The sequence below is a fragment of the Podarcis melisellensis genome (genome assembly GCF_964234715.1).
Source record: "Podarcis melisellensis genome assembly, chromosome: 3".
NCBI classification, from domain to species: Eukaryota; Metazoa; Chordata; class Lepidosauria; order Squamata; family Lacertidae; genus Podarcis; species Podarcis melisellensis.
In genome coordinates this window covers 70,517,329-70,532,731 of record NC_138530.1, presented here as the reverse complement: position 1 = coordinate 70,532,731, position 15,403 = coordinate 70,517,329, and the positions used below count along the sequence as shown (strand labels likewise).

At 42.3% G+C, this 15,403-nt stretch overlaps 1 protein-coding gene across 1 annotated transcript in view; it reads left to right on the top strand.

Annotated features, from left to right (window-relative positions):
• The window catches only part of SLC16A10 (solute carrier family 16 member 10), a 43,523-nt gene that overhangs the window by 7,731 nt on the left and 20,389 nt on the right, over positions 1-15,403 (top strand). Inside the window, exon 2 of the mRNA XM_081905526.1 lies at positions 13,924-14,068. Within this exon, the coding sequence (XP_081761652.1) occupies positions 13,924-14,068 (145 nt within the window). The remainder of the gene's footprint in view (positions 1-13,923; positions 14,069-15,403) is intronic.

Genomic DNA, 15,403 nt, shown 5'->3' with positions numbered 1-15,403 from the left:
GGTAGACAGCTGCCCTGGACACAGAGTTAACCTGCGCCTCCATGGACAGCTGTGAGTCCAAAATGACTCCCAGGCTGCGCACCTGGTCCTTCAGGGGCACAGTTACCCCATTCAGGACCAGGGAATCCTCCACACCTGCCCGCCTCCTGTCCCCCAAAAACAGTACTTCTGTCTTGTCAGGATTCAACCTCAATCTGTTAGCCGCCATCCAACCTCCAACCGCCTCCAGGCACTCACACAGGACCTTCACCGCCTTCACTGGTTCTGATTTAAAGGAGAGGTAGAGCTGGGTGTCATCTGCATACTGATGAACACCCAGTCCAAACCCCCTGATGATCTCTCCCAGCGGCTTCATATAGATATTAAAAAGCATGGGGGAGAGGACAGAACCCTGAGGCACCCCACAAGTGAGAGCCCAGGGGTCTGAACACTCACCCCCCACCACCACTTTCTGGACACGGCCCAGGAGGAAGGAGCGGAACCACTGTATGACAGTGCCCCCAGCTCCCAGCCCCTCTAGACGGTCCAGAAGGATGTTATGGTCGATGGTGTCAAAGGCCGCTGAGAGATCCAGCAGAACTAGGAAACAGCTCTCACCTTTGTCCCTAGCCCGCCGGAGGTCATCAACCAGCGCGACCAAGGCAGTTTCAGTCCCATGGTGAGGCCTGAATCCCGATTGGAAGGGATCCAAATGGTCCGTTTCCTCCAGGCGTGCTTGGAGTTGTTCAGCAACCACCCGCTCAATCACCTTGCCCAAGAATGGCAGATTTGAGACTGGGCGATAGTTGGCCAAATTGGCCGGGTCTAAAGATGTTTTTTTAAGAAGCGGTTTAATGACCGCCTCTTTCAGCGGGTCTGGGAAGGCTCCCTCACAGAGGGAAGCATTCACCACCCCGCAGAGCCCATCGCCCAGCGCTTCCCGGCTCGCTTTTATCAGCCAGGATGGGCAAGGATCAAGGAGACAGGTGGTCGGTTTCACTCGTCCAAGCAGCCTGTCCACATCCTCGGAGGTAACAGATTGGAATTGATCCCATATAACAGGACCAGACAGAACTCTAGCACTCTCCCGCCCTGGCCCTGCTCCCACGGTGGAGTCTACCTCCTTCTGAATCTGAGCGATTTTATCTGCAAAAAACTTTGCAAAAGCATTGCAGGAGATCTTGGGGTCCCTACCAGGCCCCGGTGGTACAGGTGGTTCCGATAAACTGCGAACCACCTGAAAAAGTCTCCTGCTGCTGTTTTCTGCAGATGCAATGGAGGCGGCAAAGAAGGCCCTCTTCGCCGTCGCCATTGCCACTTGGTAGGCTCGACGTTGAGCTCTAACCCGTGTCCGGTCTGATTCAGAATGAGTTTTCCGCCACCGGCGCTCTAGCCGTCTCAACGATTGTTTCATCACCCTCAGCTCCGGGGAAAACCACGGGGCTGTCCAGGCTCCATGCAATCGGAGAGGGCGCTTCGGAGCCAGACAGTCAATTGCCCTGGTTAACTCCGCATTCCAGCGGGCCACCAGGGAATCAGCTGAAAGGCCATCAACTTGGGATAAAGCATCCCCTACCACTCTCTGGAAGCCAATTGGATCCATTAAGTGGCGGGGGCGGACCATCCGAATCGGTCCCACCTCCCTGCGGAGGGGAAGGGTTGCGGAGAAGTCCAGTTGCACCAGGAAGTGATCTGACCATGGCACTTCTTTTGTTTCGCTTTTAGTTAATGTCAGATCACCAACATCCGTAGAGGTAAACACCAAGTCTAAGGCATGTCCGTGGCTATGAGTTGGGCCAGACGTATTCAGGGACAGCCCCATGGAGGCCATGCTTTCCACGAAGTCCCGAGCGGCTCCTTGTAAGGTCGTGTCGGCATGGATGTTAAAATCCCCCAGGACAACCAAGCTAGGTGTCTCCAGGAGCATATCCGCCACGACCTGAAGCAGCTCGGGCAGGGAATCCTTGGTGCACCGGGGAGGTCGGTACACCAGTAGGAATCCTGTACTGCCCCTATTGCCCAACTTCCAGAACATGCACTCAGAAAACTGGGTCTTCCCAATAGGACGCCTGGTGCAGACTAATGACTTCCTAAAAATCACTGCAACCCCCCCTCCCCGCCCACATGACCTGGGTTGCTGTGCGTAAGAGAAACCTGGTGGGCAAGCAGCGGCAAGGACAGGCCCATCTGCTTCATCCAACCAGGTCTCTGTCACACATGCCAGGTCAAATCCTCCATCCACAATCAGGTCGTGGATGGCAGTGGTTTTATTCATCATTGACCTGGCATTGCACAGCAACACTTTCAGGTCATGTGGGTTTCCCTTGCTGATTACTGTATCCTTCCGGTCAGGACCAGACCTGGAGGCAGGGATAGTCCTCAAACAACGACTAAACCTGCCTCCTCGGTAATGACATGGTCTGGTCTTAGCATAACTCCTCCTCCTGCCCGTGATCACTGAGATCGGGTGTCCCAATACATCCCCCCCTGTGGAACCTGCCCCACCCAATCTATTGGCTGAGGCCCACTCCCAGGCAGCCATGACCCCTCCCCTTAAAAGGCAAAATACAAACTATATAATAACTTAACAGAATAATAATAATAACAAAACAAAACAAAACAAAACAAAACAAAGCAAGGAACAATAGTGCTGACTCAGTGCTTATCCCACCCCAAGCAAAAATAAAATAATGAAATAATATAATATTCTAAAAAACAACAACCACCATTTAAAATGCTGCAAATTAAAAGCGATTAAAACATTTAAAACCATTTTGTCCATTGCTGCCGGTAGCTGCTCAGGCCTCTAAACTGTAGTGGTAGTGCAGGCCCCGCCCCCTAGGCCGGATGGAATTGGCAGGAGAGGGAGCGGTCCTCCCAACACTCACGCAAGCAGCAGCAGCAGCAGCAGTCGTGTCCCGGAGGCCTCTCTCAGGCCTCTTATGCTGTGGCAGTGGGTGCAGGCCCCGCCCCCTAGGCCGGATGGAGTTGGCAGAAAAGGGAGCGGTCCTCCCAACACTCACGCAAGCAGCAGCAGCAGCAGTCGTGTCCCGGGTTTGACTCAGTATCACCACTTCACTTTAGACTTTCAAGCTGACCTTCCTCCTCTGTCTATTTTAGAGCCAAACTACATATTACATTAGTGAAGTCATTGGGGTGAGATTTGTTTTTTCTATTAAAATCAAGCATTTCCTACCTATTCATGCCTCTGTACTTCACAGCAGCCAATGACACTTTAAAATATATTGCTGTAAGCAAGCCTTTGTTCTACTGTTATTCAGGGTTCTTTTATGCATCTCAGACAATGCTGCACTCAGTTGTTCGCATCACAAAAGCAATGTGAACATTTATACACACCATCGTGGATTGATGCTTAATGCGAGTATACTAACTTATGGTCAGTGCAATCCTGTATCTATTCAAAAGTACCGGTAAGTGGCATAAAGTACAATAGGACTTATTCCCAGGACTCCGCTACATTAGTAAAAAAACAATGATTTGAATGCGCTATAAACATGCAACACCATATGGTGCCAGAGAGCAGGGAATTTTTATACGCGTTTTTCCATAGAAGTTTTTATTGTTGTTGTTAGAAAGATCTAATTTTTGAGTTATTTATAGCATTTCTCCTCTGTGTGCAGATCCACCCCCAGATAAGTGGAGCCTGAATAGGCTGCAGGCAAGTTCTGAAACTGAACCAATTAATTTTCTAAGCAAACTTTGAGATAATTACAATTATTGATTTTCTCCGTCCATATTTTAACTAGGGTCTCTTTTGTCCTCACACTCAGCACCGCAACTTTTTTTTAAATAAATGAGATGTTAGTGTTGTATGCAGAAGAGGGGGAAGATTCGTTTGCATGTGGGGGGGGCTGTTGGATGTCAAGTTAGCCATATTGATTTGTATGCTGTTGGGGGGTTCTTGTTGTTGTCTTGTTGGGTTGTGTATGTAATAAAAGGGAGGCATACTGGGGTGAAGGCGTCCTCTTCTATTTGTCCCCATGTCAGTTTTAGTCTGTTGGTTAGCTTTTCTAGTAAGACTGTTTCCCATATGATTTGGTACCAGTGGTCCATGCTGACTCCTGGAAGATCTCTCTAGTGTCTGGCTATGATGCTTCTGGCTGTTCATCATTGCAGCTATTGAGATAATAAGGATATGTAGCAAACATACTTTTTCCAGTTAATTACCCATGCAGAGCTGGTCTTAATGAGCCCAGTATGAAACTTTTTCAGGAAATGCTGTGGTGCAAAGAACAGTTTGGCCTTATTTCTCTTTAGCCAGGAACTTGGATACTGAACCCTTAAATGGAGACACAGTGCCATTTTTTAACCATGGGAGAATATTTGACAAACAAAAGGATAGTGGAGAGTTCAGTTAACCTTGATTGAAAGTGTCATTAACTAGTGAGTTAACAGCTATTTAAGATTGAATTACAACAGTCATACTTGGAGTAGACCAAATAAGTCCATTGACATCAATTGGTCTGTTCTGAGTATGACTAATCTTGAGCCCTGATCCTATGCAATCCCTTTCATCTCTGTAAAAAGGATGCACAGAAGCACTCACTTTCCAAGTATGTTTAAACTTTTTTAAAAAGCATATGTATGAAATAATCATGGTAATCACAGTAAGTGTTAGATGTTAGCAGTATCCCATCTTGTGTTGAAAGTGAAGGATTCTTGGGATATTTCTGTTTTATGCTTTACCCAGCATGAGTTTTTACATACAAGTGGCTCAAACTATTTTAAAAATTGCATTGTGTAAGTAATGGGTACATTAAATAATGACTAAATGAGGAGCAATTGTGTTCCTCATTATATTTAATTGTCAAGGCCTCTCATTTAATAATTCTGAGTTTCTAAATTTGGTGCCAAGAGACTAAAGCAGTCACTCTCCTTCACACTCATCGCAGAGCTTCTCCTGCAGTTAAAAAACAAACCACATGTTCTTGTTGTACAAAAAATATTTTTACTATATTTTAAGCAGAAGTTGAATGTATTGGGGCTTAATAAATTATGCTATAGGGAGGCAATGGCATAACTGTATATAAATTATTTGAAAGGCCTTTGACCTCCCATTCAGGGTTGGGGCCTTTGTTATGCTTATCACCTTGGTTTTCTCCTTAATTCTTCCCTCAATGACAACTAGATCTCCACAGAAATTTATCTGTTCTAAAAGGATACCATAAAATGATTTGTGTTTGTTAAGGATGTGGCATATTCATTTTCCAACCTTGATAGATATTGCAGACCCCATCCCCTCTATTTATTTCAGTTAAATTTACCAGTACTTTTGAATAAAAATCATTGGTAGCTGGATGTCAAAAAACTCCTATTGCATTTGCTATTCATGAACGAAAATTAATTACCGTTGACTGTGACACAGGAAGCCAGAATGATGATTAAGGGTAGAATTCAACGTGGCACTAGGATATTGTTCCATCAGCAAAAGCAGAAATGCTTGCAATGATGGAAGCATCTCCCTTTCGCCCTTGCCTCTGTGTGCTGTTCTGGGGATTCTCCCAACCCTCCAGAGCAGATCTTCAGGAGGCATGATGGGGGGGAGGAAATGGGGGAAAGTCCTGTTGCACTAGCCAGAGTCTTTGTGCTGGATTGTGTTAGGTACATGAATCTGACTCTAAGAGTGTTCATGGAGGACTAGGGAGGCCCAGGATGGAAAGCAGGGAGACCAACCATTGGTGGAGCCAGAACCTATGATAGGAGAGCCAAATAATTCTCATTTTGTTCTCATTTCCTCCTCATCTTCCTCCCTGCTGAATTCTACAAGGGCAACACAGACTAAGGAGAAGAAAGCTGACAGGCACTGTCACCCCTTGAGCTGGTTGTAAGTAAGAAAGCAGGCAGGTTGGGCTACCTGAGGGCAGACCTGAGGGTGTTGGGCAGTGCCTAATTCATTGTAATAAACCAGTCTTCAATGAGCCCTGGCCTACCTCACAAGGTTGTTGTGAGGGTAAAATGGGGGCATGGAGAACCATGTATGCTTCTTTGAGTTCCTTGGAGGATGATGCAATATAATGTAGTTATTTGCAATATCTTGCAAAAACATGAATGAATGTGTAAGACATCAAAGATCAACTGTTAAAGTGCTAATGGGTTAGAGTTAAACCTAGCTCAACTCTGTGGTGAAGGTGCTTCTCCAGACTTCCCCTAGAGGTAATGATAAAGCTTGTCAGTTTCACTACTATTTTCAGGTGCTTTGCATGGGAGCTAGATAATGTTTGATTATTGCATTTATTTATTTATTAAATTTTATCCTGCCCTTCCAAGAGGAGCCCAAAGTGGGATATAAATTTAATAAATAAATAAATTGGCATTAAACTTTCTAGGACTAATGGCTGGAGGCACATTCTTGTTCACACAAGCCTACTCAGATGCTTAGAAAGTTGAGGCAATTTTAATTTGTTTTAGTATTTTAACTTTTGCATGCTTTAAAATACTATTGTATTTTTAAATTGATTTTAGTGTTTTATCTATTTGTAAATTGCTTTGATTTTTGTTTTGTTTTTTACAATCAAGCAGTGTATACATTTCTGAAATAATAAAAGAAAAATAAAAGCAAGTTAAAAGGACATAGACTTGAAATTTGCCTCTGGGCACCCCTGTTCTTCTGAAACAAAATGTACTGTTCTGTTCTAGCTGAATTCACCTGTTTTGAAAAGCAGTAGTCAGCTTTCTGAATGTGTATCTGTTTTCTTATAAACCTAGAGCCTATTAGGCATAATTGTTAACCTTTTCATTGAAAATTACAAGGTAGAAAATTGCAAGGTTGCTAATTATGTGTAATGAAGAAATAAAAGAATTCCAACAGCTATTCTGGCAAGCTACAAAACAACCTATAAATCATATCACTGTAATTCTCATTATAAAATTAATTTATCAAAATAATTCCTGCTAAAGGGTTAGACAAGGCTAAGTACAATGTAATAGAAACTGTAAACATCCATACTTGTTCCAGCCTAGTAAATATAAAATGGTTTATATTGAACTGTATGAGTTTCTAATGTAATACAAATGTGATACTGTACACTTGTAGAAGAAGAGAAGAGTTTGGATTTGATATCCCGCCTTTCACTCCCCTTCAGGAGTCTCAAAGTGGCTAACAATCTCCTTTCCCTTCCTTCTTATGTATTGTAGCTACATAAATGGCCAATCTGCTTCTTCTAACAGCAATTGTTTGCATGCATTTCATATACGAAGTTTGAAACATTGTGTTAAAAAACTTTTAATGGCACTGACTAAAGAGGGATAGTTATAAAGCAACAAGTATATAACTTGTCATCTGTTACTTCCAAGTGGTGAGAAATAGAAATCAAAGGACTGTGTCGACCCTGAAGTTGTTTGTCTTTCCTCTGTGACTTGCTTTATTCACTCAGATTACAAGCACATTTCTGTGATGGTCTTTTGTATGTAACATGCAGTACAGGAGAGCTGCAGCAGAGCTGTAGTCTGGATTGTACTGTTAGAGCAGATGAGTGTATTATTCTCAGTCAGAAGGAGTGGAGCATACATCAAAGAATTCACTTCTCTTGAAAAAGAAGACAGAGTGAACAGGAAAACACTTTTTTCTTTAAAGGAGAGTAGAAATCTTGTTTTGGGCTCTGCCTTCCAGAGAATGTCAGGATGAGACTGTTGCTCCTGAACTACCGCTTTGAAGTAGCTTACAAAAAAAAGAGAAAGAAGTAGTAGCGGGGGTAAATGTTTTGAAGAGCACTAGGCATTACAGTGGTACCTCGGGTTACAAACGTTTCGGGTTACGTGTTTTCAGGTTGCGGACCGCGGGAAACCCGGAAGTACCGGAAAGGGTTACTTCCGGGTTTCGCCGCTCGCGCATGCACAGAAGCACTAAATCGTGCTTCACGCATGCGCAGAGGTGCCAAATCACGTCATGTACGTGCACAGACGTGGTGCTGCAGGTTACGAACACTGTAGGTTGCAGACGTGCCTCCATGACTGATTACGTCCACAACCCGAGGTTCCACTGTAGCGGTAATGCCCAATGCTCTGTGGATCATAGATCCATACAGCCTTCTTTTGGTGGTGGTGGGGCGGGATAACCATATGGGGTAGTGAGAATACCCCCTCATAGCGCCCCACATGTAGCACCCAGCTTCCTTCCTGTTAAGCAGGGGCCAGCTGCCCAGAGTTTCAAGGAGTTATTTCAGCCCCTCAGGTTTAGTGCTCTGTTCCCTCTTTCAGTGGTCATCAAGGTGCTTCAGAGAAGTAAGAGATGGCATTCAGCACCACCTTTCTGTCTCCACACCTGCTTGGGCAACAGCCTGGGAAAGGACAACCTCTTGTTCTTGGCAGCCTAGCTCCGTGCCTAGTAAAGCGACTAGCAGGACATAATCTACAGTAATGTCCCTTAGCACATGCAAGTTGAGAGTTTGCAAGTGTTGGAGTCCTGGCAATTTCATCAGACTCCAACATCTTCAGTTGGAGGGAGCCTAATCTATCTCTGGTCAGCCAGCAACCCTGGGGAAATGTTACATGGATAATCTGGTCAGATGCCAACTTTTACCCATTGTTAAGTTTGGAGAATCTCTCTAGACCCCTTCACTGAATCTAACAGTCTGTTGTGGCAAATAGATACACTCATCATTCATGCTAAAGGAGAAGAAAGAGAAGCCCTTTATTGTCAGCAAGCAGTTTCTGTCCCCTGTTGAAGGAAGTTTCTGCCACATATCTGCTGCATTCCCCATGAAGGAGAACAGTGGAACTGGCTGCAAAGTGGAGTGTACCTCCCACATTGGCTTCTGGCAAGCAGAAACACACCTGCACTCAGCTTTTCCTCCCTCCACTTGAAGCAAGAAAGCAGCTAGAGCTTGCCTCAGGCATTTCATTGTGTCTTGGCTAATGTGAGGGAGATGATATTTAGCAGACCTCAATAAAATGACATAAATGACTTCCAATAAATGTCTGCAACAAGAATATGATTTAATCTGCTGTTAATTTCTGGTGGCTGCTTTTACTTTAAATAATTTTTGTAAACTTCTTAGGTCTTTATTGATAATTTGTAACTATTCTTTACAATTAAACCATGACTAGGGCTTGAATGTACTATTAAAAATAATGTGGAAAGTACAGATTGAGCAACTATTGTTATTGTCAGCCATTTTGCAGACAAACATCTGTTTAGTATTTCACCCCATTATGCTTTACCACAGTGGAGTAAGTTGAGGTAATGGTTTTAGGGGAAGTGAAATCCAGGACAGACTCTAGATCAGGGGTCAGCAAACTTTTTCAGCAGGGGGCCGGTGCACTGTCCCTCAGACCTTGTGGGGCGCCAGACTATATTTTTTTGAGGGAAATGAACAAATTCCTATGCCCCACAAATAAGCCAGAGATGCATTTTAAATAAAAGCACACATTCTACTCATGTAAAAACATACTGATTCCTGAACCATCCACGGGCCGGATTTAGAAGGCAATTGGGCCGGATCTGGCCCCTGGGCCTTAGTTTGCCTACCATGCTCTAGATTATCCTTTCTCTTTCTTGTAATCTTTATTTAACAGGCCATAATGCAATAGCTGCATATCAGATTTTTATATCTACGTAACATATCTCAACCTCTGCTTAATAAATTCCACCATCTTTCTCCACAACACTATAATCTCTAGATTCAACTTTGTCTATTTTGTTATTCTAGAAATCTAGATTTTGTTATGCATCCTGTCTTTCTAAGAAATTACAGTTCTGGCCACAAGTTGTAGCTGGGTGCTAAATTGTATGCTGTTGTGACTACACAATAGAAAAGCAGGCAAATAGTAATCCATGTGATATAATAATAAGGTGGAGAGCCTCCACAATGCTGCTGCTGCCCCTACAAGTGCCCCTATTTTCCAGGGACCATCCTGGATTTACAGAAGCCGTCCTGGTTTCTGATTTGATCCAGGAATGTCCTGCTTTTCCTTAGGACGTCCCTATTTTTATAGGAGAAATGTTGGAGGGTATGCTGCTGGGTGCTTACCTAGATATCTATATTTGTATTTGACTTTATTTACTTGGGAGCTGGGAATTTCAAAAAGGTAGTCAGCCCTGGCCTCCTTGCCCTGCTGCCAAATTTGCTTGTTATCTTGAAGCTTTGCCAGTGGAGCTGAGATATAATAGATATGTGAACTCACATTTTAATGCTAAATATTTATTTAAACATTTAAGTATAGTGCTGTACTCAGGATATAGTGGCAAACAAAATTTTGCCATATCAGACAAGTTATATTGGTGTTCTAAACTGTCTTTTACTACTTCTTCCTGATGCAGTACATTGAACTACATCAAGTTTTGGTCTAAAACACAAAGGCAAAAATTAGTGGGCACTTTTTTGTAGCAAGATGTAAACCACTTTTTTGTAAAAGTAATGAATAAAACAAACCTATCTTAAAATAAATCAGTAGTAACAAAGTAGTCATAGCAACAAGGCAAAATCAACCAAAATCTTGCAGGAAAATGTATTACTGGTAGTTTCTCTAAAATCCCAGCAAGGATGTTATTTTTCATATTTGCTTAGACAGAAGTTTCCAAAGCTTTGGAAACACTTTTGCAAAGATTCTATTTCTAGTTGCGTCATCCTTACTTTTTTGAAAACAGAGCGGCAAACAATGCTGATTAGTCAGATCTTATGGGGAATAGGAGATTTGGTTTTTCAGATTTGTGAAAAGTCAGCTGTGAAAGGCTTTAAAGAATCATTGAACTTGGAAGCAAATTGGTAACCAATGTAACTAGAGCAGAACAGGTTAAATATGGACATGACCTTTGATGGAAGACTTGCTACATTTGCATTGCTTGAAGCTTTCAAGGACATCTCCTCTACTGGAAGTCGCAGAAATATGGATTAGTGTAGTAAGTTCTGAGCTACTTGGAGTGGGGGAGAGTATCTGTCTTAAGCAGGCCTGAATACAACAGTAACCCATTCACCCGCTCAGGCAACAGCACCCTATCATGGATAAAACTGCTCCTCTCCAGGGCAGAAATGCTCCCACTAATATAATCTTTATCTTGTATGGATTCAGTTTCAGGGCAGAGATTGCTTCTCTGAAGAAATATAGACCTGGGTGTCATCTTCTGATGACAGTCAACCCCAAAGCTTCTGAACTTGGTAACTTCACATTCTGTAGATGTTAAGCATTGGAGCTTAAGGCATCTTGGTTAGTCCCAGGTTGCTAACACTGTCCTCAGTAATAAAACTCTTTTGTCTTACTGGGATGCAGCCCTTCAAGCACCAGCCAAATTTTGTAATGGAGCTAAAAGAAATATTTTGGCCTACCATATCAAATGTTGCTGAGAAGTCGAACAAAATGTATCCTCCCTAGTAGATCATGGTCCTCCCTAGTAGATCATGTATCAAGCAGTTTCTGGCACATTGAAAAAGCTGAAGCCAAAACACATAACTCAGGAATGTCTGGAGTTGCTGTGTTATCTTGTGCTCAAATCATTTTGAGAAAGGGAGGTTGAAAACAGGCTCTAGATTGATTTGACTGCCCTTATCTTTAAAAAAATATTTATTTAAGAGTAGACAAATCATTGCCTTCTTCAACCCCTGAGAAGTCAACCCTTTCTAAAGAAAGCATTTTCAATTCTGGCAAAAAAATAAATAAATCACGAAATTCTTGGGTAAGGATCCAACTTGTACATGCTGGCCTTCACAACCCCAGTTATCAAATCCACATCTTGGAGAAGTCAAACTGACCTAAGCAATTGTTCTTCATGCTTCTGGTATATAGCTCACATCAAAAGTGGAATCAAGTTATATCAAACACAAGAGTAAAAATATGTATTGAAAACTTTCCTGGCAGTTAGAGGATGCATCTAGGCCTCTGCCTGTTTAAGAAATCCCATAGCATCTGCTGGATAAGATTAGAGGAGAAAGCTTTGTTTGACACAATCATTGCCACCTCATATACCAACATGTGTAAAACAGGTCTTTCCTTTTGGGTTGCCATCTTAAGTATATTAAATTATGATGTTCAAATACTCTGGTAAATTTAATTTCGTGCTACATATTTTATTTCCTTTTATATCATCATTTTTATTCTATGCCTCATGCCCTTCAATACGATGCCCCTCTGTTTTATAGCTGCTATCCCTCAATTCTTCATCCACTAATCATAAAATAAGTCCTCTAATTTTAAATTGTATGAGGCATTAATTGGAAAAATATGCTAATATAGTTATAGGCTTCTGAGTACACACACACTAATATTTTCCCTCTGTTCTCAACAACTGCTGTTAGCTGCCAGCTGAAATTCAGGCCCCAAAGGACCCAAATCTATTTTTCTCTACACCCTCTGGTGGTCACGATTTGGAAGTATGTGGAGCAACATTTGCAGTAGATATTTAAGATGTTTCCACCATAAAGCAAAAAATGCATCTTTTTCTGATGAACATTGAGCATTTTCATGATTGTAAGCATTAATTCAGACAGTTTCCTGTACTACTTGTTGAAGGCACTAGAATAATCCCAGGGAAAGGCTGGACCATATCTTCTGCCTCACCCCATCTGCTGCATATCAGTTCTGCAAGTGAGGATGTAAGTGTCCCAGGGAGCTGGACTGCAGGAATTGCACTTCCAAACCTTGCACTCGAAACTATCATTTAGAATGCCCTATTAACACAAGCACACTCACTGTCCAGCATCTAGATTAGTGGAGTTTTATACAGCTGCTTTATAATGCAAACACACAGCTTTAATACTGCATCATTCTTACTGGTCAGGATCCAAATGTAGCCTTCTGCTAACAGAAGGGATCTTTCCATCTACAGAAGAAAGAACCAGGGAAGAGACTACATTTGCCAGTTTCCCCAAGCCCTTTGGAGCCCGTTTGTCAGTGTAAGGGGGTGCATGGGGAACTGACAAATGTTGCCTCCAGTGGTGTGCGATCAGTAGACTAGGGGGACTGGACTAGTCCCCTAAATGTTCCCAGTATATTAGAATATTAAAGCCTGGAGCCTCCTTCCCAAAGTCCATGAAGCTTCTGCCTGACTTAGGGAGGGAGGCGTGGTGCTCACATGCATGACATCATGCCCCCCCATTGCTCTCACAAGCTGACATCTCTGGCCCTAACTGTTCCCCTATTAAAATTTTCACAACACGCCACTGGTTGTCTCCCCACTGGTTGGAGCAAGGTTAGGACCCAAGCCTCTGAGTTTACTACCTTAATTTAATTAGAGACAAAACAGAATGATTAAACAGTGGGAGTGAAAGGGAATATTGGAAAAATATATCTCTGGCCTCAGAGTACATACATCAGATCTATAAAATAGTGTGCTTTTGTCACTGATGTGGTTGTTGAAATTATGTCAGTAAGTGGGAAGGAAATTCCTATTGTTAGGGAAGTGATGAAGATATGCTGGATTGCAACTCCTTTCAGCCCTAATGAGTGTGGCTAGTGGTCAGGGATGATGGGAATTAGCATAGGAAGCTGCTTTATATTGGGTCAGGCCATCTAGCTCAGTATTGTCTGCATTGACTAGCAACTTCTATCATACAGTCTTCTGTTTTTGTATAATACAAATTTTAATATAATTTAACATAATTGATCAAGACTGCTCATCTAATATGCCTATAATTCCAGTTGCTGGGGAATCACAAGTGGGGAGAGTGCTCTGGTCCTGCTTGAGGGTTTCCCACAGGCATCTGGTTGTTCACTGTGAGAACAAGATGCTGGAGTAGATGGGCCATTGGCCTGATCCAGCAGGTTCTTTTTAGGCCGTTAGTTTGCACAACAGTACCCAGAGTTCAACTTGAAGTTTTCCTGAGGTTTTTCAAACTGGTGGTTAAACAAAATGCTGGTTAGTAGTTTGTTTTACTTATAAGATTTCTTTCTGTGTTCCTTTAAAACTAGTTATAATTGCACTATATGCTATTTTGTCATGTAATGAAACCTGCCATATTAAGTTAACTGTTCTATTCTTAATCTTTTCTACAGCTTGGGTTGGTTCCCTGTCCATGGGAATGATCTTCTTCTGTTCTCCCATAGTCAGTGTATTTACCAACCTATTTGGCTGCCGGAAAGTAGCTGTTGTTGGAGCAGCAGTGGCACTTGTTGGGCTTTTGTCAAGCTCATTTGTAAGGTAAGAACACACATTCCACTGACTTTTCTGAATGCACATGGCCTTTGGCAGTGTATCTTAATTTAGACCATCTTGGCTGACCGAAGATATATGATACCTCCTGGCATCCTGATCATATATCCTGAAGATACCACCACTACGTAGCTTTTATTTGCAGACCTTACCATACATTCTTTATAGATAGTGAGCACATGGCATGGTTATGCTGCACCTCTCTTCTGACATAGACAAGGCAGTATTATGTGCTACAAAATATTTGAAAGGCAGCCTTTTGAGTATTAAACTGTCATCTATGATAATCAAGTATTAAGCTCAATATGTCCAGGAGGAAAGCAAGAAATGAAAGTTCAAGTGTCTACTCAAGGTTCTATCAAACAAAATTTAAATGTAAGAAATATTCTGTGGCCTTATGATTTTCTAAACTGACTAAGTGGACCAGAAATAATTAACATAAAAGAATGATATTTGGCATTTATATAGTACTTTGGAGGGTTAAAATCATTTCACATAGATTACTTCAATAATCTTTTATAAGAATGTCTAGGTTTCTTGCCTATGGTCCTATAGTATGTTCAAAGCAGTAATGAGATTTTTAACTGGGTATGGAGCTGTGAACCAGCCCCTTTCTTTGCTGCTCATTCTTGCAAGACAAGATAATTCATACACTGGGCTGCACAGATAGTGCACCAAGGAAAGAGCCAGCATAATGGCTACCAATGACTACTAGTTACGATGGCTAAATGTTATCTCCGGTATTGGAAGCTAGTATGTCCCTGGATACCAGCTGTTGGGGAAGCTGAAAGGAAGAGTGCTGTTGCACTCATGTCTGTCATATGGCATTTCCATAGGCATTGGGTTGGTCACTGTGGGAAACAGAATGCTGGACTAAATAGCTTTGGACTGATCCACAGGGCTGTTCTTAAGCTCTTAATAAAATAAGAGGCATTCATGTTTTCCAATGATGGAACCCTGTAGCACCTCTTTATTGCCAGATAGTGTGTCTTTCCATTGATAAGCACCTTGTATATGGGAGAGATTTCTGATGGAGAAGATAAAATGGAGAAGAGGTTAGTGGTGGTGTTATGGTATCCCTGAAAGGAACATTTCTTGCTTATTTGAGCAGTTTTTTAGGAGAACAGACTTGATTTCTATTACCTTATGCCACATGCTAGGCATAAGCAGTTTGGTTATATTGGTGTCTTGCTTCCCCCACATTTTTCCCTCCCCACTAGATTTGTGAAGAAACATCTTAGATGTGGCTGTCTGCTTTTCTTCTACCAAACACAACTCTGTGCTTTTTTTATCTCTGTTTTAACGAGTCATAAGCTCTAGATA